The sequence below is a fragment of the Eublepharis macularius genome, chromosome 10, assembly GCF_028583425.1.
Source record: "Eublepharis macularius isolate TG4126 chromosome 10, MPM_Emac_v1.0, whole genome shotgun sequence".
Lineage (NCBI taxonomy): Eukaryota > Metazoa > Chordata > Lepidosauria > Squamata > Eublepharidae > Eublepharis > Eublepharis macularius.
In genome coordinates, this window is record NC_072799.1 from 38,003,797 (window position 1) to 38,028,046 (window position 24,250).

Consider the following 24,250-nt stretch of genomic DNA (forward strand, 5'->3'; position numbering starts at 1 on the left):
AACAATCAGTTCAATAGATGTTCTTCCAGGATGAAGAATGCTGTGCTTTGAAAGCAGTGTGCTTCCCCAGAAGATCAGGTTATCAGTGTCTACCATTGATTGCTCTCATCATGAGCAGTTAGCACTTGCCATTCAGACAACAACTGAGCTAGTGGCCATTTGTGTTACTTTGTGCATTGAACTCTCCAGAGAACTTGTCTTTGTATCCAAAAGAAGGGCAGAAGATAGTTGTGCTATAAGTACCCCTTTATATCAATTTTTTCCATGGGCTTGAGTGGAGTGCTAGGGGGGAGGGGCAGAGTGGCCTTATAAGGCCTCTGTGTCTGCCTCTCCAGCATTCCCCAGATGCCTGGGGAAACCTCCACTGCCTCCCCCTCTTCGAGGAGGCAAATCCCGGTCCCCAGCCAAGTGGCTTTTGTCACGGCTGGGAGTCCGCCTTCTATTCTGTACGCTTCTTATGGGGTAGGCACTTCCAGCAGCTTTCAGTTCTGCACAGCTATTGGCTGGCGAATGAAAGCTTTTTCTTTACATGTATCTTCCCTCCGATGTTACAGTAGTAATAGTCAGAGGAAAGAAACAGAAGTAGCTAAGGCTGAGGCTTCCTGGTCAAGGAGGCCAGAGAATTTTCTTGATCTGATGAAAAGGGAGCTAAACAGCAGCAATGTCAACCCGTCTCCCCCCTCAACTTTGAGGAATTATTAGTCAAAGTTTTTCTTAACAGTTTGTTTTTGTAGGTGACAAATGAGGAATTCCTGTCTTTTCCCCCCACAGTCTTTCCCTCATTCAAAATTACCTTCCTTGCATACAAACAAGTTGTAATACAGAATTATCTTACCCCTCTTACTCCAAAAACTGATTTAACATGCCAATTCTAAGCACATGAGGGGTTAGTTTATCTGTTCCTAAGTTTTATGCCCCAGTGGTGTTTTTGCGGTTATCTGTGTAACTAGATGATGAGTCTCAATGGTAGACAGAAGGAGCTTGTAGAGAAGTAGTGCTGTTACACCACTCCAGTACCTTTTTTTATGGTCACCTCATATCTTTGCCAGAGTTGTCAATGTATAGGCTACCCAACTTGGGCCTGGAGCAAGGCTTGCTGGAGGAGCTATGTAATTTGGCATTGATAATAGTCTCTATGGTAGCTTCCATTTTGGATGCAGTCCATTTGGAAGCTTAGCATCCAGTGTAATAACAAGGAAGAATTTTGGCTTCGATGTTTAGAAGTTTTTGGCTTATAAAAAATGGCCAGTTGGGACTTCCATGTTCATAGTTAATATGCTGCTGAATGCCAGTTCTGGAAGACAGCGTCAAAGATGCATTTTCCCTCCTGTGAGCTTCCAAATTGATCTAGTTTGCCACTGTGGGAATAGGACAGTATTTCATCTGGGACTTTGGTTAGATGCAGTGGGGCTCTCCTTAAAAATGACTGTGCATTATTTGTGAAGCTTGGAGGCAAGGCTTTTTGAAAGCTCTCTGCCAAGATCCTTGGTAGGTCCAAATTGGTATATGTTTACCTGTCCCTTGGCAGTTGTTTGAGAACTAATTCCTGGAGTAAGACCTGAGGGATGTCTATCAGACAGCGTTTATAGATCAAAGACTTGGAATTGAGGCAAACAGCCAACTATATCCAAGGCAGTAGTTTACTCATATGAAATTGAGGTTTGCCTTTTAGAAGGGTATAAAGCTCCATGGAGTACCACCTGTGGATCACTTGCCCTCTTGCAAGTCACAAAACCTGTTGCATTTGCAGGAACTAGCAAAGCCAATGGACACAGTGATCCTGTGCATGGCAGAGAAATGGTGCTGTAGGCAAGACTGTGTTCTATATTGTAAGGCTTCAGCATAAAAATCAAACTGAAGATCAACTTGCCAGTACTCTCCAGGTACATGAGTCACTGGATTGGTGGTTGAGTGACCACCATGGTGACGCGAACTCAAGAGAATCTTGATGATTGCAAATACTGATCTGTCTTAAATCGGTAAGAACAAAATGGGTGGTTCAACTCAGGAAGCGACTTTTATCAGTGATAGTCTTTCCTGCATTGATTGTCTCATTGCTTTATACAGGGGACTTTGCATAATTTCTGTTTTTTCTTCTCTTTCTCCTGTTCTACAGTTTCAGTCCATCTGCATTATTTTGCTTTACTAGAAATCTTTGCTGTTATTTTAAGATGTTATATTTTGGAATCTTCTTACTGATTGATTGCCTGATTTTTTTTTATCACATTTGTAATCTGCCTTGGGTCCTAGTGAGAAAGGCAGACTATAAATGAAAATAATAAATAAGTAGGAATATTTCTACTACTTAGAAAAGAAGGAACAGATAGATTTACCTTACCATGATCCATAGTGGAAGAAACTTATTTATGTATCCAAACAGTATGCATTAATCTGCAGGTTGCTGTGACAGATGAAGGAAGAAAGAACAGAGCTTATTTTAGTCGCCACATTTTAGCTGAGAACAATCCAGATTTTCATCTTGCTTCTGAATATAATGCCTTATGGATAACAAGCAAATAAATCAGTATTTGTATAGCATTGAGCATTTATTGAAATAAACTTGTAAATGGCATTCCATCAGCCATCAGAATCTCAACTATTTAGGTGATCTGCCCATAGTAGCCTCTTCTAGAAACAAAATAGCTGTCTTACAAGTAGATAATCTATTGACTGTATAATATATTAATTTAAACTAAAGTTACAGTAATGTCTGTATTATGAAATACATTCATTCATCATTTATTAGTGGTGCACATGACTGGAATTTATCCAGGAATTGGTTTATTTTAAAATTCTTCAGAAAAGGGCCTACCCTGGGTCCTGAAATGCTCAGATGAAAGACAGTAAACAAAAAATAATTTTAAAAATTGAAAATAAATGCATACATATTTTCAGGGTACTGAAAGATGCTGCTGGGCTCTAATCTTGCTGTTCTACTGCAGACAACATGGCTACTCCCCTGAAACTTCACATGGTGGTTGTGCAGATAACAAGAGAAAGGAAGGGCCGTGTATGCTGGGCTCCTTGGAGAAAGGGGGGGATAAAAATGTACTGGGTAGATACTGTAGTCCCTCACTTGGCTCCAGAGGGTAAACACTAGATTACTTCCAGATCTCACATAATACAAACGTTCAATCTAGATTTAATTGACTATCACATTACTGTTTGCAAAACCCAGTTTTCTTTATTTTATAATAATTGTAGGGCAGCCAACTTCCAGATGGTGGCTGGAGATGACCCCAAATTACAATGGATTTCCAGGTCTCAGACATCTGTTCCCCTGGAAAAATGGCTGTTTCGGATGGTCCCTCGCTGCCCCAGGATCTGCCCCCCAAATCTCCAGGAATATTCCAAGCTGGAGCTGGGAACACTATCATATTAACATACCATTTTAGGGCTCTAGAGATACCTAAATTTGACAAATGCTTCAGTGTTGGTTTAGTGTTTCTTGTCATATTTAAAATTTTAGAAATAATAGAAAGCACATGGTCAAAATAGATTTAAACCCTATTGCAATAGTAGTAGTGTTTGCTATTTTAAAAAATTGCTTATTTTTCTTACAGCAATGAAGTTGACAGGATGTTAGAAAGACATGAGCGACTTAAGCCTGAAATGTTTGCAGAATTGCTTCAGGCAGCAAATACTACTGATGACTTCAGAAACTGCCCTGTGAGTAAACTGAGAGAGAATCTTTCTGTTAGGGCAAGTCTTGAAATTTCCTCTGACTGGGATGCATAGCACTTATTTGTTGGGAAAAGAGGATCTGGGTAGTTGTGAAAAGGGATCTGGGTAGTTTGTTTTGAATTGACTTAACTTTACAGATATGTATGACTTAATACAATCTATTTTTAAATCTTTTAAATATATAGCTGCCTTAGATTAGTGCACTCAGTGCAGAACCAGCAGAAGGCACTTGGAGAGAGAGGGGTTTGCCTTTTGGAAGAGTAAATGAGGAACATCGTTTTTCTCTCTCCCATCTCTGAGTAGCTTCAGCCTTAGTGTAACCTGTTGATTCCAACATGGTACCCAAGGGAGTCTTGAATGGAACATTAAAAAAAACCTAGGCAGTTTTGAAGTGCTCCATCCTGACCAGTTGACTAATCAGTGAAGTGCTTACCTAATCCTGGTGTTAGTGTTGCAGCTGGTCACAGGCACAGACTTCCGTCTCTGGGCTTGGCTATTCAGGGAACAAACCTTCCTCTTTCCTTTGGAAACTGAAACTGAACAACATCTCTTTCCCAAAGCAAAGCGCAGAGCAGTTTTTCCTCTGTGTCTTCAGTGCAGGAGGTGCTAGAACCCAGGAAGCATTTATACTCTGTACCCATTCAGAAGCAGTTGCTTGACTTGGAACCTCCTACTGTTTTTTTTTTAATTTGCCCTGCCCCTTTTGCAGTCACTTTGTGATTAGCCCCTTCATGTTTGTAATCATTTTGTGGTGATGCCCACTATCTCAAAATTCCAGAAATGTCTGCAGACTCAGTACATTAGGGATCCCTATTGTAACTTGATTGGTTTTGTGTGCAGAATACGTATAGCTGTGTACAGAAGACACAACTATATATATTCCGAGTATATGCAAACAGGCAAGTAAAGAATTGGTCACTTTTGCATGAATTTTGTTCCACTAAGTATTGACATAGTATTTAATAATAAGCCATATGATGATGTATACTGATTAAATGAAATTTGATTTAGTCTTACAAAACATTGATGTACATATTTGTCAGCTTTAATTTGGATCACCTTTTAATTTGTTGAATCAAAAATTACCCTTTTCTTCAATGACTGTCCCTACTCATTCTGTCAATGCCTGGCTGGGATGCAGGGACATCAAAGTGACTGTCAAATCAGAGTGCTAAATAACAGTAATATAAATCTCTCTCTCTCTCTCCAGAAATCAACTGTACAGAGTAGCAGCAGGAAAAACCACTGCATTAGGGAATAATTAATGATAGTTTAGCATTTATTTCTGTCCTAAATGGGAAGAAGCTAAAATAAATGGTGAACTGGAGACTTTTGTGTTTTCTAGCTTCCTATGTTGAATAAATTTGTAATTTAAAAAATCTTCAAAATATATACCATTTTGTCTTCTCTTTATAGAGTAACTGTGGCCAAAAAATAAAAATACGTCGTGTTCTAATGAACTGTCCTGAAATTGTCACAATTGGTTTAGTGTGGGATTCAGAACACTCTGATTTAACAGAAGATGTAATCCGGAATCTGACAACGCAACTATATCTTCCAGGGGTAATGTTTAATAAAAGCATTCATCTGTACTTTCACAATTTTAAAAGAATTTCTAAAACTTTAAGAATAGACATGGGCACGAAATGGGAAAAGCCAGAAACGAGAGTTTCATGTTTTGTCGCAATCCATGAAACGCGAATCATGAAACTTCACAAAATTGACATGTTCGCCAAAATGATTTGTTAGTTTGTTAGATTTGTTAGAACCCGGGGCGTTTCAGCAGCCCCCTTCATACCCGGAGATGCCAAACTCGCAGGGAGACTTCAGCAGACTCTCCCCTACCCACCCTCCCAGTTTGCAATACATTGATCAGGAAGGGTGGGAAGAGAAGTGCTGCCAGAGTGCATGACTGAAACAGGTACCACTGGATCAGAGGAGGACAAAGGACTGGCCGTGGTGGAGCTGGGGTGGGAAGACAGTGAGGGGTGGAGTGGGGTGGAGGAAAAAAGGCATCCTCACCCAAAGACCCCACAGCAAGGCCAAGAGCTGGAAATAAGAGGCTTCTTTCAGTCTCTTCAAAGCAGCAGCAGCCAAAAGCACAATCCCAAATCCTTCCACACACTCTCCCACTCAGCAAAACACTGACATAGATCAGAACAGGAGGTCTGTGGTTGGCTAACAGACATGCCTAACAGGGTTTGGAGGGGTAAGATTGGTGTGCCCGTGGCTACAGAAGGTCCACCTTCTTGGTTGTCTAGGGGATTGACCCCCATCTTGTGGCTGTATAGGGCAGAATGGAAGCTCTCCAGATGGCTAGGAGAGCTGCCAATCAAGGGTAAGTGGGCTATGATTGGGGTTTCCAGTGGCAATGAAAGGTCTGGGCCCATTGTTGCCTAGGGAATCAATGGATCGGCGCCAGCCTTTCTGCAATTACGAATCGTTCACAAAGCTAACAAAACAGGCCAGAAAGTTGTAAATTTCGTGATAACCGCGGCCCCACAAAATGCTGTTTCGTGACACACGAAACGCCCTGTTCCGTGATGAAATTTGCTTTGTATTTCGATTTGTGCCCATGTCTATTTAAGAACTTTGTATGCCTGGTAAAAAGCTCTACTGATTGGTTGTTGTTAGTTAGTTCTTCAGCTACTGGATAGAGATCCATTTGTCATAAAGCACTGTAGTGGTACTCTGCTGATTCCTTCAATACATAATCCTTATCATGCATTTTGTGGTAATTGAAAAGGCACTTCAAATGTGTTGTCATAAAAATACTGTACTCAAAGTTACTCTTAAAATACATGGGCTGCAATCCTAAGAACACTTTTCTGGGAGTAAACCCAGCTGAATAAAATGTACTTCAGAGTAGTCCTGCTTTAGTTTGCTTCCATGGAAAGCTTGCCATTGAATTTAAGCACAGAAGTAAGTTCTAACTTGCAGTTGTGTTGCTCATGGTTAATTTCTCCAGTTGCAGAAACTCAGATCTTCAGACTTGTTTATATGGAACTTAAGCTTTTTATCCTTTGCTATACTTAACAATCATTTTTTTTCTAGTTGTTCTATAGAGTTACTGATGAACATGCCAAAAATAGTGAGCTTTACCTTGTGGGGATGATTTGCTACTCAAGCAAACATTACTGTGCCTTTGCTTTTCATACCAAGAGTTGCAAATGGGTGCTGTTTGATGATGCTAATGTGAAAGAGGTACGTGTGGCTAGGCTGCTTGGTAAAGATTCCTTTTTTTAAAACTTCAAACTTTGAAACAAATTAATTTGAAGCTTTATAAATGCAGATACTTTCTGTCAAGGTAGTTGTTAGATGAAAAGGGTGTTTGCTACCTTTATATAATGCAGAAGAAATTTGCTACTTCACTTAACCGTAAAATCAAAGTACAAATACACTATATAAATTATCTTTACTTCTCTCATTTTTGACTGTATTGTTTATATTAATAGTATATTCAGATTCATAAAATGTGTATCAATCATTGTGTTTATAATGTACTGTTTTACAATGAAATTAACAACTATTTGGTACAAAAAAAAATTTAGGTTGGAACAAAATGGAAGGATGTGGTGTCCAAATGTATTCGGTGTCATTTTCAACCATTGCTGCTATTTTATGCAAACCCAGATGGTACACCTGTATCAGCGGAAGATGCACCCAGGCAGATAATACACTGGTCACACTACAAAGCAGGAAATGGAGAAGAACTTGGTAATTCAAAAAGGTTTATAAACTAGTCATTTAGTAATAAGCAATGTTTTCAATCAGTACATAGCCTACTAGTGTTTTGCCAAATCTGTGCTAGAAAATGGGAACCAGTAATTCTTCAGACTGTTCTCCCCACACCAATAGTATGAACAACCAGGAAGTAGTGAACTCATCATAGGATCAGCAATCCTGTAGTGAAAAGAACATATATTCTATGTTAAGCTGAAGAGGATGGAGAAAGCTGGAGGAGGAGGGATAGAAAACTGCCTGGAGGCTAATGTTTCAGGTGGGGCAATATAATAGAAGTGTTCAGGGTGGCATAAGATTAGCAGACTATTTCCTGCTGGAAAAGGGTCTTGATGACTAGAATTTTAGGTTATATGGCAAATGGCATTGATATTAAAATGTTTATGCTACAGATTCTAATCTTTTGGTTTTCTATAGCTTAAAACCTTGTATAGCACTGTTGTATCAGCAAGTTTATTCTTTATTTTGTCAATATTTTACTCTTACTTGAGTATTACTGGTAAGCAGAAGTTAATTTTAATTCTAGAATTGGGTAAGGTGTGTCTCATATGTTTGATACTCCTTTTTATAGGATCTGAAAAATCAGTTTTTCCTAAATCAGATCACATGAAAGAGAATGGGTTTGGAGAACCCATTACTCAGAAGATCAGCAAAAAATATCAGCCAGAAAGCTCAGCATTCAGTAGAAACCATATCCAAGCAAGTATGATCAGTAGGCCAGGTAGGTGTGTGTGTATAACATATATAGCAGATTCTATTATCGAGCATAGAGTTGCAAATGATTATATAATTTGTGTAATACTTAATACTTTCATTATTGAAGGTTCTAGCTAATTAGCATCCACAATATGTGTCAGATAATCTTGGTTTAGCTGTTTGACACTTGAAGCTTTCCTGCTGAAGTCTGGGGAATTGGACCTTCAATGCAGCATTTTTATAACTCATGCTAGACACGCATAGCAGGCAAACTTCTGTGTCTCTGCTTTCTGCTAGTTGAATGCTGAAATCGCCACCATGTTGGTCTAGGGTTTCTAGGATAGGTGGCCCTGCCTTATAATAAATTAAATTTTAATGAATGAATGGCATTTGTAGTTGAGGCTGCAGTGAATACTGATATCTGTGTTTGCAGGCAAGTTGGCGCATAATGAACATAAGGAAAAGGCAAAGGATATTTCCAGAGAGTGTGCTCAAAAAGCAGCTGAGATGAAAAATTTCTCATCCTCACTAAGAAAAGACACAGACAGAGGATCCAAAAGAGAGTCTGGGAAGCAGAGAGGTAACTTGGTATTTATTTATTTGAGAAAGCAAAGCAACATATGATTAGTCTCCTTCACCTTATGAAAGTTTTTTTGTGGTTTAAAAGTTTTTTTTAATGCTTGCTTTGAAATGTTGATATAAAAAGAATTGTTTTGATGTAATAGGAATAATTAAAGCTGCAAAACTCAACCCTAGTGAGTGGGTCCCCCTGAACTCCATAGAAATTACTTCCAAATAAACTAACATAGAATTGAGCTGTACAGCAATTCACATATTCACAAGAATTTATTAACACTATAGGGAACAAAGATGTACGTGTGAGGTTCAACAATTTTGTTGTAATAGTTCTGTTATTAATGTAGTAAGCTTAACACACTAAAGTAAAATTCAGTTTTACAACAAAAAGTTCTCTGTCAGTCACAGCATTGTCCACAAATTCTCCAGAAGGCAATAATGGTGTGCAATTTCCTTAGAAAAATGTAAGATTTAATTCTGATTTTAATCTAATGTAAGGTTTTGTTTTTTCATGTTATAGCCAAATCCATCTAAGTAGCAAAGACTAATAAACGTATTGTTTGGTCTTTCCAAAAGTTTGCAGTGCAGTTTTTTTTCTGAAACCAGAAATTACAGGAGTAACAGAACAATCTTAGGCAGAGTTACACCCTTTTAAGTCCCTTGAATTCAGTGGGCTCAAAACATTGTCCTTAGGATTGTACTCTAAGCCTTCTGTTTGTTTAACCCTTCCTCAGAATTAATATAGAATTTTTTATTATGTTTTGATTTCACCAGAACTTGTAGTTCAAAATTTCTCTTTATCTTTCCAAACACCCTGTTTTCTGGTTAGACTACAAAAAGACTAATGGCAAAATATTAGGATACGATTTTCAGTCCCTGATGATAATTGATGGTCATTAAATTAAAAGTTCCATCGGTCTTACTGGTTTTAGTTTTTATTTATTTGTCAAGATTGCTTGGTTGGAGTTAAGCTTTCAGATCTTTCATATATAAATGAAGATGATATGTCAGTTTAAGACCTGAGAAAATATTTGAAATCCCTAAACTTTCCTTCTTGTGAGTGTGATCACTCTTTGTTTTGTATTTCCAAAGTGCTTAACCATGTGACTTTCAGAATCATTCATGCCATTCCTTAGCCTTGGGTGGGCCAGCACAGAATGGGCGTTTTGCGGGGAGGATTATTCTGTCCATGCATGAGATTAAGTTGAGTCTATTCCCTGACTGCTTGTTTCACTTCTGCAATCAGAAATCATAATATTGTGCAAATCTTTTAATGTTATTTTTAGTCTTAAATATTTGACTAGGAAGCTCCTCAATTCCTACCTTACCAGGATTGTCTTTGTCTATGTTTTTAGAGCTGCCTGGAGAAATCAGCTGTAATTTTAAGGCAGGTTCACCACCTTCTGGAAGTGAATTTAGGTCACATTCTAATGAACGCATATATAATAGCCAAGGGAGAGGGCCTTACAGACATGACAAGATACACAACCAAATAAGGCCTGGCATGCGGGCACTGGGAACAAATAAAACTGATGGCTTTCCTGATGGAGAGAAAATGAGCCGTGTGAAGGCTGATAGCACTGCTGGTTATGATACAGACAGTAGCCAAGACTCCAAGGACAAAGGAAGTATCAGTAGCTGCAAAAGTCGAAGCAGAGGCTGGAAACCCATGCGTGAAACACTCAACGTAGACAGTATCTTTAATGATACTGAGAAAAAGGAGCATAGTTCAAAGCCCAAACTAAATGCAAGCAGCAAATCTAAACATGAAAAGGAGCCAAGTTCAAACAACTGGCCAAAAGAAAATCTAAATCAAAAAGGTTTAATGACAATTTATGAAGATGATACAAAACAGACAGGCAGCCGGAATTCCTTGGATTCAGAAGGCAAAGGAAATATAGAAAAAGGCAAAGGCTTTACCGAGAGAAAAATTCACGCTGATGGATGGCAGATACAAAGGACTGAGTCTGGTTATGAAAGCAGTGATCATATCAGCAATGCTTCTGCCAGTCTGGATTCACCTGTCATTGAAGGAACCAGCCCTGTAGACACCACAACTATGAAGGAAACAGTTCCTTGCAGGTAATTGCAGTAAGTGTAAATAGATTGAATGTAAAAACTGAACATGATGACTTGCTGGTTCTGGATTGATGAGTCACAAATTGCTTGGGCGTTGAAGCAAAAAAGCATAGGTATGCCACTTTCCAGGCAGGTCTAGAAAAGAAAGCAGCAGCATCAAGATTCTGGAAGGAATGCCATACGAGCAGCCTCATGTTAAGTATTAAACTAATGTGGAGAACAACTCAGGCTCCATTCATCCCTGTGTGTGCCCATAATCCAGAATTTAGAATTTGAGAAAGCAATGCAAAAGAATAAGCCCTTAATTAGGGCAAGGTATATGAGTTTGGACTTTGTAAGGGAGTACACAGTGCTCCCATTTTCAGAATAAAACGCGTATATCCATTTCACACTAAGCCACCCTAACATCTTCAAAGACCTGCTGCAAAAGTGAGACTCAGCAATAAAGTTTTGGAAGAGATAACCAAAGAGAGAATTTCATGTGCTCTTGTGATCACTCTACAAGGTTAATTCACCAGATAACTTAAATCTACATAGCTTATTGAAATAGCACTTGTGACAGCAAGAATCCTAACAGTGCAATACTGGAAACTGGATAAACACATTTGGCTGTGAAAGTTACAGTTTACAGTGTTTCTAGGAAAGGTTACAGCACACAGATGCATGTGGGAGGGGAAGCTTTGACTTTAATTCTGCAGTTTCTACTGCTCTTCAGTGTGTGAGAATTCTCAAAGCAAAATAAGACCAATCGAGGCTTAGAAGGATTAAGAAAGATGTATTTGTGAGAGGGTGGGAAGGACTCTAATTTAAAAACCTTTTTTTGCTTGCCTATTCCAATCCATTTTTTAATTTTTCCAGACATATTTTTGGTGGTTCATTGTTGGCTTTATGTATTCTTGTTAAAGGTAAACCAAACTGTGACAACTTTGCAAGTACTGTGTGTTTAGGGGTGGTCCTGAAGTACAGTGGCTTTGAATAATGAGGCTTTCCATATGGTTGAAGCAAGTAAATCATTAAGTGAAAGATTCTTTTGAGTTTGCTGAATTCTGTTCGTGCTTACTGGGTATCTTTTCCAAATCTTTTACTACTACTCCTTGTTTCATAGTGACCAGAATCTATCTGCCAGATACCCTGCGTATGTCTTGCAATCTACCTCTCAGCAGAACAAAAACTTTTTGGATGGTAAGAATTTCATCTTTGCCTAAAAGACACTGAAATAAATAAAATAAAATTGACTAAATAAAATACTTGACAATTGATAAAGTATATGATACTTCAGAAAGTTGCTTTCATTCTCGTTTATATTACCACTTTTATTCCCCCCCCTCCACCTCAGAGATCTAACTGGTCTCTTGAGACATCCATTGCTGCACAAATAATGCTTAGCTAGGACATAACCACATGTCTAGCACTTCCACTAGCACAGAGCCCCGTGGCGCATAGTGGTAAGCTGCAGTACTGCAGCCCAAGCTCTGCTCGTGACCAGAGTTCGATCCTGGCAGAAGCCAGGTTCAGGTAGCCAGGCTCAAGGTTGACTTGGCCTTCCATCCTTCCAAGGTCGGTAAAATGACTACCAAGTTTCCTGGGGGTAAAGTGTAGATGACTGGGGAAGGCAATGGCAAACCACCCCGTAAAAAGTCTGCCAAGAAAACGTTGTGATGCGATGTCCCCCCATGGGTCAGTAATGACTTGGTGCTTGCACAGGGGACTACCTTTACCTTTAGCACTTCTTAAATTTTAGAATGGTATTCTTGAAGTCTTTAATTAGAACACCAGATGGCATAATTAACTATAACATGTTTCCAAGTGACATACAGTTTTGTAAGTGATGAATATAGGGGATTTAGCTTGCTTTTAGTGTGTTCATAGACTCTGACTGATTGAGTCAATGAACACACTAAAAACTTGTTGGATCACTGGCATAAAGGAACTTGCAGAGTAGGCAAGTCATCTTTGATTGATGTAGTAGGATGGTAACTCTCTGAATGGGAATAGATAGGCAGTACTCAAAGCAGTTTAACTTTGAAGTACATATTTGCAGAGGAAAGAAGTAGCCTTCATTGGTGAGACACTACCAAAAAAGCCTATAATTAGATATAGGAATCTCTGCACAATGCAGTATAAAACCACAATAAGTAACATTGGAGAGGAGCAGAAGTAAGGCAACTTGTTTTATTCCTCTTCCCCAGATTGTGAATTGTCTGGGTGTATGAATATGATGGGAATGAGGGTGGATTGGAATTTTTGTACTTATGCAGCTAGAGAGAGTCTGTGACACTCATTTTGTACAGAGAAAATATTCTATAAAGCTATTTTGCGAAATGAATACTTCTATGTCTGTAGTACTATAAGTCTATGTCTTCTGAAAAGAAGACAGGTCACCACTTTGGATAGCAAAGCAGCTATTTTGGCCAATACAGAAAAACTTTGAGAGTTCCTGTATTATTGTGCACATATTCTAAGTATAACAGAAACCAAAATTCATTGTTTTACTGTTAAAGCATTGAATTCTGTTTAGTAATGGTAAAACCTTTGCAGTGCAAGATAATTATTTGCCATATTTAATTATGACTCATAATCTGGAGACAAAATTCTTACTGGACAGTCTCTGGTTTTAACCATGCATAGATCTTCATGTCAGCAGAAGAGAAAAATAACACATCTATTTTTAAATTAGCTGGAATTCTGAAGGCACAAGCCTCCTGGTGTCAGTGAACAGCCTTTATTCAGTGCTTGCCCTAATGATACCTTGGAGAAATTTCATATCAGAACCTTTTGCTGCCCCCTCCTGTTCAGTAAATGTACGGCAGTATACAGAAATCTAGCAAAGTAACTTGACTCCAAAACCTCTTAGCATACTTTGTACGAGGAACACATCCATTTGTACAATCTCCCACTTATATGTAATTTGCTATTGAATATTTTTCACAAATACCTAAGAAGAAAGTGTTTTGAAAACATGTCTTGCAGTCTAACTTAATTATGTTAATCCTTAATTATGTCATCCTAGGTATATCTGCCTTTAGTGCCAATATAACAGTATGACTTACTGCTAACTTCTTTGTCAGTATGTTGCATTGCAAACTCTTCTTTGTAGATACAGAAAATCTTAGGACCAGACCATCAGTATGGCTCCTGTTTCCTGATGCTTGCTTTATACACCTTGTGTTGTAAATTTATAAGTGTGATATTTTGCTATAGAAAATGACAATTTTAAAATAGTGGAAAAATGGGCCACATCAAGTCCAAGCACAAGCTTAAATTTCTCCCTTAATGTGCTTCACTTTGGCTGGCTCATGCTCTTGTCTTAAAAAAAAACCATTAAAAACACCTTGAATATTGTTTGGTCACAGGATATTAAGAAGGGCATTTTAACATATATAAAACAAATAATGGAAGATTATGCCAATTTCTTTTAAAGATCGCTGGTATTGCTGACACTCCCTTGCATATAAATAATTAACAAGGTTCAGACTGTGCCTGTGTAAATAATCTGAGTTGATGTGTTGTAATTGCTTAATTAAATGTAAACACTGTTTTGCAGCCTTGAAGAAAGACCAGGTTAATACTCAGTTTAATTACAGAACGCATAACCCCCAGTCAGCATCCCATTTGCAGATGCACTGTCCACCACTGAAAAGGTAAGACTTTTAACTATGCAGTGACAGAGTCTACAGCAGAGAGGGGCAACCTTTATGGCCCCCCAAATGCAAAGTGGGTATTCTGAAGGTACTGGTGTGCCAGCAAATAAAAGGGAAAGGCGGAAAGACTAGAATTGTTCCTGATGGGACATTCTTGGACCAAGCCAACTCCCAGCAGTGCTGCCAGTATATCAGAGATTCGCCTTGGACTTGACCAAGTGGCTGTGCAGGTCTGGGAGGTAATGACGGATCTAATGGGTTTAAAGCTAAACAGTGAATGTTGCCCCTGAAACTATTTTATTTAGACTATAAAATTTAAAGGGAATCTTGTTCCATATTTCTGGATGTTGTAATTTCCAGATTACAATACATATGATCTGCATGAAAACTAGTTTTGGAAATACCTTGAAACTGCAATTGGCTCAGAATGCAATGCCCAGGTTATTAACTGGGACAACCATTCTGAGCTTGTTGGATCCTGCCTTTCAGTTTGATCACCGTTCACACATTCTTGTGGCCCAAGACACTTGCATTAATGCAACAAATCTTGAGTCAATGGAAGAGTCCTTGTACTGTAAGAATAAGTTGATGCTGATTGAACAAAATGGTAGGATCTAATCTAGTATTCTGTTGTCTCCCCCACTCCCCATAGGTCTGAATAGCACCTACTTGTTACTCAAATAGGCGGTCTCCTTAATTAGTTGGGGAGATTAGCATTAGGAGGGCAAGCTATGTTTATGGAGATTATTCCCTTGGAGAACTCTCAAAATAAAGCATGCAGATGTTCAGCTGGAAAGGTTTTTCTTTATTACAAGAGCAAATGTACAGAAATCACACGCAGCACACACACTGGGCTAACAAGAAAATCAGGGAGGAAAATGGGAGAAAATCGTTTCAGGGAGGGCAGTAGTTACCAGTCTCAAAGAGAAGAGGGGTCCTTGGAGGTGTTACATGGATAAGAGGAGATTCCCAAACGGATTTGGGGGCATGTGGATGGATCTAGAACACAGACACAGTACATGGCCGGGGAGCCCAGTTATAGAGTGAAATGCTTCCTGGGGCAAGCTGATGTCTTTGTCCCCAAAATAATGGCTTGATGGCTGTTTCCAGAGGTGGACAATGGAGTTGGAGAGGTTTCCTAAAGTGGACTATAGGTGTGAAAGGTGCTTGATGACTTTTTTAGCGCCAAGTGGAAAAAGCTTCCAGGTTTGTTGAATAGCTTGAGTGTTACTTGATTGGGGTGGATAAGTGAGGGAAAGTAAGATTGGCTGTTGACAGGATGAGTCAAGAGCTTCCTGGGAGCCTCATTGTTCTAAGATATGCATCTCTTTGGGGCAAGGAGGGGGCTGTTGGTCAGCCATTCACTCTGACTCACCTACTGGTAATTTTCCAGGCTCCTGTCCGGTTGGCATCTGTTCTGCCTTGGACCAGGCAGTGTCTTGTGCTTATGGAATATGAGGAAGGGGGTTTCTGATATTTCATCTATAAACCCGCCTTCTCAGCGTGAGGAGGGGTCTGACTTAACATATTTATGTGAGAAAAGGTGGTACATGTGGGACTACACTAGTGTGGATGCTAAATTTACTTCTTTTTCCTGCTGCCCCTCATACATTTAGATTCAGTCTTACTTGCTTTTGAATGATACCCTCTGTGCCTCTGCACAGCCCATCCTTTTATGTTCTTGGACACATTAAGAATCTGACAGAATGTTGGAGGACTTGATTTATCTGTATTGTAGGTATTTTATCTTGTTTTATGCTGCCATGTTTTATGTTGTGTTCCGCTCTGAGCCCATTGTGGGGGACAGCGGATTATAAATATAATTAAATAAATAAAAATACACAACTCAACCAGGACTGCTGGATTATATGAAACTGTTTATCACAAATTTGTGTTTTTCTAGACTAATGGAGTGTTTTGGTATTTTTTTCCCTCTAGGATTGATGTACCTGATTGTAGTAAGTTTCCCCCCTCATTAACACTACGGACCACTTTAAAAGACTACACTGAGAGAGAGCTGAAGAACTGTGCATTGAGTGAACAAAGTTCACAGTGGCTTAATCAAGATATGCTTGATGAAACTAATGTACGTACATCTGACAGTTCAGCTTGCTCTTACAATGATGGCAACTTAGCTGTATCTGAAAAGGGTCAGAGCAGCAGTCTATCTTCCCATTTACCTCCTACAAAGACAAGTAGATCCAGACCTGCACTTGCATTTTTCTTGCAACAGAATATATCGAAACCTTCCTATACTGAATCAATGCCACCTGCTGAACATAAAATGCATTTGTATGATGGTAAGGCTGATACCACACCAGAAGCAATTTACCAAAACCTTCCTCCTCCTTTACCTCCAAAGAAATATGCTTTGACTAGTTTGCATGGATTAGAACATGAATCTACTGTAGATTTAAAACCAACAGAAGTACTGTGCACTAATCCTTCTAGCATTGAAAGGCATGCTGTAAACGTTACTTCAAAAGCTACATGTGAAGTAGATCCATTTACAGATGAAGAAAGAGTTAGAGCAATATTTCAAGGGAATGAGTCCTCCAAGACCAACTTTCCATCAAGCTTATCAGTCAATGATTTGTGGACTGTATCCAATAATCCAACAAATAAGGGCGTGTGCCACACAGGACTAAGTGATAGCTCCCTGGATGCAAATGCAAATAATGTTATATCTCTTACTACTTATTTTTCAGTTGATAATTGTATGACTGACACATACAGGATGAAATACCACCAGAGACCCAAACTGTATTTTTCAGAAACTGATGTGTTGAACAAAGAAACATCTCTACCATCAACTGGAATTCCGCTAAGTACTTCATACCATAACACTTCTGATTCAAATTATCCCACAACTGAGCAGAGACACAAACCTAGCACTGAAAATGTGCATTGCAATCGATAGAGGCTTTAATAAATGAGCATAAATCCTTGGCACTCCTAACATGATGCAATGTTAAGGTTTTTCTTACCTCACCTATACTTCATTAAGAAGTTACTGCTATTTTCTGTGTGTTTGCACATGCATGGTCAAAAAAGATGCAAAGACTTCTGGTCCTATGTTTATGGATTTGCGGCTGCTTTGTTTAACAAGATTTGCACCTATTGTAAACAAATATGGAACCAGCTGCTTAGCCTGTTACACTTTGAAATTTGAATTTCAGAGCAATCCTATTTAAATGGGTGTTTATTTAATAACTAGGAATAGTCTGCTTTTGCAAGTAATTAAAAACTGATCCTTTAACTCTTTTTAATTTAGAACTGGTTTGGATCCAAACTAAGGTATCTGTGGTGCAAGGATTTTCTGCCATCTTCCTCAGGCCAGGAGCCCGAATGCTTTTCAAAATTCTGTTCCTGGGGATCCCCATTCCTCCAAAAAAGGATTTTGGGCTGCTGTTGGAGGGGAAGTCGGAATATTGTTTTGGGGGGGCAGAAATACTTTGTCTAGTCTGGATCCAAGCCGTTGATTTGCAATACCAGTTTTAGGTTCTGTTCGCAATTGTTTGTATGGATTAATTTCTAATCTACTTGAGCACTTTCTGTAACTAATGTAACAAATCATGCTTCTTTTAATCTTCAACTATCATTTTATTTATAGAGTCAGGAAATTTATTTGCAGAATGGTTTAATATTAATTATTTCTAGTGTGGACCTACCTTCCAGTTTGGGAATAATGGGGAAAATCCATGGCTGATTGTAAGAATTCTGTGTTGATTTTGTGAAAACTTGCAAATTTAGAGCCAAAGGAAGCATGCAGTAATTGTTGATAAACCCATCACAGGGGCTTGGACCACCCTAGATTTCACTTGGAATTGTTGTACTTATAGTTTTGCTCATTATGTAAACTTACCACATTAGAATGCATTTTCTTAAAATATGTATGTTTTATATGACATGACTTTTGCATGGGGGCACTTTCCCCCAAAAAAACCTTGGGAGGTAATTTCAAATGACTGCATTACCTCAACCAAGCATGCAGGAATCTGCCCTATGGGCAATGAACTGACAGCATGCTGAACCTGATTTTGTGAGGCTTTTCTCCTGGCCAGCATAGCTTTGTGTAGCTGCTTAACTGTCAGCTGGTCATTTCCAGGGAGAGGGGGGGCTGCAAACATGTTTTTGCACAGTTCTCATGGGTGGGCTTTTGCTAAGAATGTGAGAGCAATCTGAGAAATGCTTTGAAAGGCACTGTAGATTGTTACTGAACCTGCATAGGAATCTTACCTAGAACATCATGTAAGATTGTGAAAAAGTGAAAGTGCATTTGGGAGTTCTGACTTGCACTTACGTTCAGGTACTTTTAGTTAAGTTACAGCCGTTCTAAAAGAATACTATTTTGTATTGTTGCACTGGTAGAAGATGGAGGCTTTTAATGTTGTTGTGGGCTCACATTAGAATTTCTGTATAACTAAATTGGAAAAATGCTGGAGACATACGTTGATATTGGATCTATGCACAGAATGGTCCATATTATGGAAATATGTATCCTAGTACTCATAAATCACTATAAGTTATTTACCTGACTTCTGTGAGTCAGCCAGCCAGCCACTTTCATTATCCCTGAAAATTTTTAACACATCTATTCAGCATTTTTTTTTAGCATTTGAAATGATGCCTTAATGAGAGACTTAGAATTTGCTTCAGTATATGAAATAGTGGCTACAATTTCAAATAGCAATAGTTTGTATTTCACACAGCATATTTTAAATATTGCAAGTTGTGCATAGCAATTACATGCAGTAGAGGCTATCTTTGCACTACTGGAAAGATTTTCATATCGAAAAGTATATAAATGATATATTTTTATATTAAAACCTGCTCTGGAAAATAATGCTTATAATTTGCTGCATGTAAAGAAAATACTTTATTTCTTATTTAAAATGTACTCCGCACGAGCTCCTGTCGAGAGATAAGCCAGCCAGTCTTGTATTAATTCATTTGAAGAAGCTTTAACTCCAACCTTCCTATTTAGATTCAGTAGGATAAAAATTACTTCTGTGGAAGATTAAGTCTTTTAAATTTTGATAAGCAGTTCGACTAAAATGAAGACCTACGAAGATGGTTGTTCTGCAGAAAAGACAGTTGATTATAATGTAAATGCCTTTTTAATTTTTAAGTATATTGATACCTGATAATTAAAACACTATCAAATGCTTGCTCTGTAGCCTGATCCATACAGATTGCAAGTTTGTGCTTTTAACCAAATGCTGAGCAACATAGCATAGTTACCAAGGTTAGTTAGAAAGACTTTGCACTTAAGACATTACTTGGTCTCCAGGATTCTGCTTGGCTTGAGACAGACCAGGCCTCGGTCTCGGGTGCAGCCTCCCCCAATTTCCTTCACCCTGGGGATAGGGTAATGTCTGCATTGGAAGATACCACATTTGTTTGAATGTGGATCTTACTAACCTTTCCACACTTTACCCAGTGTACTTATGGAAACCCAGTAATGTCTGAATAAGGCCCATTATGTTTACATTGACAGTGTCTTAATCATAAATGTAACCTAAGATGTTACTTAATAATATGCAGCAGACCAAATATCTCAAGTTACTTTAAATCTTGTAGTCAGCCTCCCTAGCAGTAGTGCTTCAGAGTGCTTCTGCAAGTAGTGTTGCTTTATTAAAGCATGTACATGTAAAATGTGTGTATGGATGCAAATGAAAGTGATTCTCACTTTCAAAATAGGACAAAAGGAACTTAACCTAAAAGCAACTGTGTACAGTTATTGACAGTTTCTAATGCTTGTTTTTTTATTTCAACTTTTTCTAGTTTCTGATACACAGGTAATGTAAAATAGATAATACAAAGCCTTGATTATCTAGAGATCAAATAGTAAATACTGGAATTTATCATGTACCGTTTAAAGCTCTTACTAAAATTGTGTATTTGAATTTGCAGTATTTAAACTAACATGTGAATGACCTAATGTAAGAGCATTACTACATTTTAAAAATGTGCATAGCAAATGTTTAATTTGTAAATGTGTATCTAAAGTGCTAACAAGCACAATTGGTAAACGTGTTCTACTTAATAGTAGTGCAGTAGCATCATGCATTCTGAAATGTTAATGTTGTTTAAAGGGGCTCAACGTTTAACGTTTTGTACAGATTTGTGGCTTCCTGACAACATTTAGTCAAATACTGACGGTTAGCTTTTATATCTGTCCTTATATAGATGAATATTTACTAGCAGAAACTTTTTTTTTACTTCTCCAGGGTGCCTATTTTTATAATTGTTGAATTAAAATTATAGATTTGTATAACTTTTTAAAGGTTAAATGCATATCACATTGTGTAAAGGATATTTTATCTAGAAAATCTGAATCCGAAGTTACATTTTTCTGCTTGTTATTGGATAAAAACAGTTAACCCATACAGTATGGTTTCCTTATGCATATCCTAGTATGATTTGCTTAACTCCTGGTCTTTTCAAGGAAAGCTTGGTATTCCTGGTCATGGTTCTGTAGAGCACTAAAGTTAAAAATTGAGACCTTTTAATAGCAAAAAGTTGGGGTTGGGCCCAGTCGCTTTTTTTTTTTTTTTACTAAGTCTTACCCAGTTTCTCTCCCCATTATAGCTTCTATCCTGCATTGAAGATGTGTATGCAGATCCTTTAAGTCCCAGCCTAGCCTTTTTTTTTTTTAGAGGTATGTGTGCGTGTCCTTTTTCACCAGTAATGCTAATTGGCTATCATCCAATGACAAGAGCAGCTGATGAATTCTTTAGCAACTGGCCGTGTTGAAACATGCCATGAAACACAATGTTAACAAATCTTTGAATTATTATGGTTTTGTGTAAGTTGCTGAATGTTTATGAAAAAAAGCTGGTATGAACTTTTAAGGACAGCTAAAAGCAAACTGAGTGGGTTTGCACATTATGATCATGGTACTTCTCAGTCTCCTTTTGCTGTAGCTATCAATGTCTTCTCTACTGCTATGGAGAAAGAGAGGGAAAGGATAGATGAAAAGTGTTCTGAGAAACCTTGGGCTGTTGAATACAAATTGTTTTTGCTAGTAGTGCTTTAAGATACTACTTTGGATTATCAAGGCCATACGCTCTTAAGAACAGTGCGAGTTGAGTGTTCCCCTCTCAAAAAACAAACAAAATTCCTCATGCTATTATGGAGCACAACTACTTTCTTGGACACCAGTCAGCCTCCTAAGAATGCCATCTAAGGTACTGCACATTTTGGTTACTATCTTGAAAAAGATACAAGAGAGCCAAACGTGGTGAGAAAAGGGCAACTGAAGTGAGAGTTAGAATGGATTATCCCCGAGAGAGGAAGAAATGTTGCCCTTTAGAAAATAAAAGACAAGAGAAAATGTGCTTGTAACAACTGAAGAGCATAAATATAAGTGTTTCAATATTAAAGTGAGGGCTGTTGAAAAAAATATGGTGACTAAATAAAATACTTTCAGAGGCAGGAAATGCTGCCTGATGGTTTGCCTGCTGCTAATTGCTCATGGGCTAATAAAAACATATCAAGCGGCTGTTCTGCTACAAGGCCTTGGTGTGGAAGATTCTTCTAGAAACTGCTTGTTAATGGTGCAGTAGCTTCTGCAAGGTGCAATGCAATCCTACTTGTTGGGCAGAGTGAGAGACTTGGCAAAGTACCGCGGAGCCATCTGGAAAGGAAGGAGGTGCCACCATGGCCCTTCTTGCCAGCTGTACCTTGCATGAGCCAGCAGAGGAAAGGCGGGCATTGCTGTGCTTCTGTTCAGATAGTGCCATGACAGATAGGTTACATATAAAGTTGCTAGATTTTTGGCTGCTGTTGTAGAAATACAGAAACATCCTAAAGCATCTACATAAATGTTAATATTGTGTGGGTAGCTTTTATTAATTGCCTAAACATAAGCTTTCAGCAGCTGTTCAAGACCACTGGGTCAAAGGAATAGTAACAGAAAAGAAAGATAAACCATTCCTGTTTTCACAGGGTGAAGCCTGGCCATGGTAGGGTCAGAAGTATGAGTAAGGCCATGTTCCTCTTTGGTGGCTTCACCACACCTGTGCAGGCAGGTCAATGCTCCTGCATACCAGATGGACCATCAAACTCTGATTTTCCCTGGTATATTAAATGGCTAATCTGGAGGCAATGTAACTAATGTTAGACAGCTACCTGTGGTAGACCAATAGTCTGACTCTGCATAACGTAGTGGGGAGAGTGATAATTGAATTGCATTCTCATCAATGTATCTAATTCTTAACATGGCCAAATCTGTGGATACTTAAAGCCCCCCCCCCCAAACCCAGCCTGAAACTTTTGAAAGAAAAACAGGAGGGTAAGCCCTCCAGTGATAGAAGAAACAGATGCCCTTTGCAGTGGCCATAGTGGGGGTTGCTAGACAACCATAGTATTGCATAACTTTGGTTTCTGCCAGTAAAAGACAAAGACCAGGGTCATTTCCAGGGCCATTTTGACCTATGATGGGATTCATTGGGGCCAAGCCTAAAAGCAACCACCAGGCAATTTGCCACCGTTACTTTTATGATCATCCAGGCTCAGCCACCCCAGTACATACAGTGTGATGTAGTGGTTAGTTTCACACTAGGATCTGGAAGCTCCAGATTCAGGTAAATAAAAATGTAGCAGAAGATGGGGTAGGTAAAAGGTTGATTGGTGGGTGGGTAGAAAGTGGGGGGAGGGAGATACTGGGGCAAGTTTTTTGGGGGGTGGAGTGAAAATATGTCCCTGTGAATCTTTGCAAATCCTTTGCTTGTCCATTTTAATTGTGAAATCCTGGTGTGTTTGGCTATGGCAAAGACAAGCTAGAATCCAAAGAACCACTTCAGTCATACACACTGCAAAACTTTTTCTTTGAATAAAAGTCCTACTGTAGACCCAGTTACAACCTTCTTTTGGAAAGTGAGCATATGGAAGAGAAATAATAACCTTAAGCCATGCATTAGTTGAAGTTTTATGGACCCTAGCCTAAACTAGCACTGCTAGTGCACATAAGTTTTGTAATTACAATGGCTTTGACACAAGATGATCAACAGGATTTGAGTCCAGTGGTACCTTAAAAGACCAACAAGATTTTAAGGGTGTAAGTTTTCAAGAATTTATATCCTGAAAATCTTGGTCTTTAAGGTGCCACTGGACTCAAATCTCACTGTTCTACTGCAGAACACCAGAGCTACCTGCCTAAAACTAGACACAGGATGTTAAAACTTGTCCTTCCTATTCTATAGCTCAAGTCTCATGTACAATTATCAGGTCAATTGGCCCTGTCAGTTTTGTGCAAATAGAACTATTAAATCTTACTAAATTCTCTGAAACACAAATGGAAGGAACCATTTGGAGGCCATAGGCTGCTGCTAGCGCAATTTTTTAAAAGCTGATCCTCTGATTTGCACAAGTTACTTACAAAACTTCCTTAGTGCCATGCAGCATAGGATGCTGTAGTTTGAAAAGACAGTAAAATTCTTTTTAGAAATTAAGTGGCTATACATCATAGCTGTTGACGGCCCTACTGGAATCCTGGCTTCCAGAACTTATCTCAACAGGAAGGGCTGTTCTTTCTATGTAAATCAAAGGACTGGAATAGCTTCATGCCTGAGGGATTGTTTACCTATGGGGAATCAAACCCGGCACTCCAGATTAGAGTCCCGCACTCTTAACAGCTACACCAAACTGGCTGTCCAGTGGGTTTTTTTTTTTTTGCACAACATGTTCTCAGAACACAGACTAATTCTACAAACTAGACTTCATTTTTCTACAAGTTAGAGAATCTGAAAACATGAACTGGCCTTTACCAAAGACTCAAGGCTTAAGTGCATACATATCTGTGGTCTGGATTTTAATTTGTTAATTTG

At 38.7% G+C, this 24,250-nt stretch overlaps 1 protein-coding gene across 3 annotated transcripts in view; it reads left to right on the forward strand.

The window, feature by feature from the left end:
* USP53 (ubiquitin specific peptidase 53) overlaps positions 1–20,809 on the forward strand; it is a 44,869-nt gene extending 24,060 nt beyond the window's left edge. For 2 of the 3 annotated variants that reach the window (XM_054989969.1, XM_054989970.1), the window contains 10 exons: positions 3,564–3,669; positions 5,101–5,247; positions 6,739–6,888; positions 7,236–7,401; positions 7,997–8,146; positions 8,555–8,701; positions 10,053–10,779; positions 11,882–11,958; positions 14,321–14,417; positions 16,356–20,809. In XM_054989969.1, the coding sequence (XP_054845944.1) occupies positions 3,564–3,669; positions 5,101–5,247; positions 6,739–6,888; positions 7,236–7,401; positions 7,997–8,146; positions 8,555–8,701; positions 10,053–10,779; positions 11,882–11,958; positions 14,321–14,417; positions 16,356–17,337 (2,749 nt within the window). In that variant the 3' untranslated portion in view covers positions 17,338–20,809. The remainder of the gene's footprint in view (positions 1–3,563; positions 3,670–5,100; positions 5,248–6,738; positions 6,889–7,235; positions 7,402–7,996; positions 8,147–8,554; positions 8,702–10,052; positions 10,780–11,881; positions 11,959–14,320; positions 14,418–16,355) is intronic. The other variant, XM_054989971.1, reaches the window with a different exon arrangement.
* Positions 20,810–24,250: the final 3,441 nt, after the last annotated feature.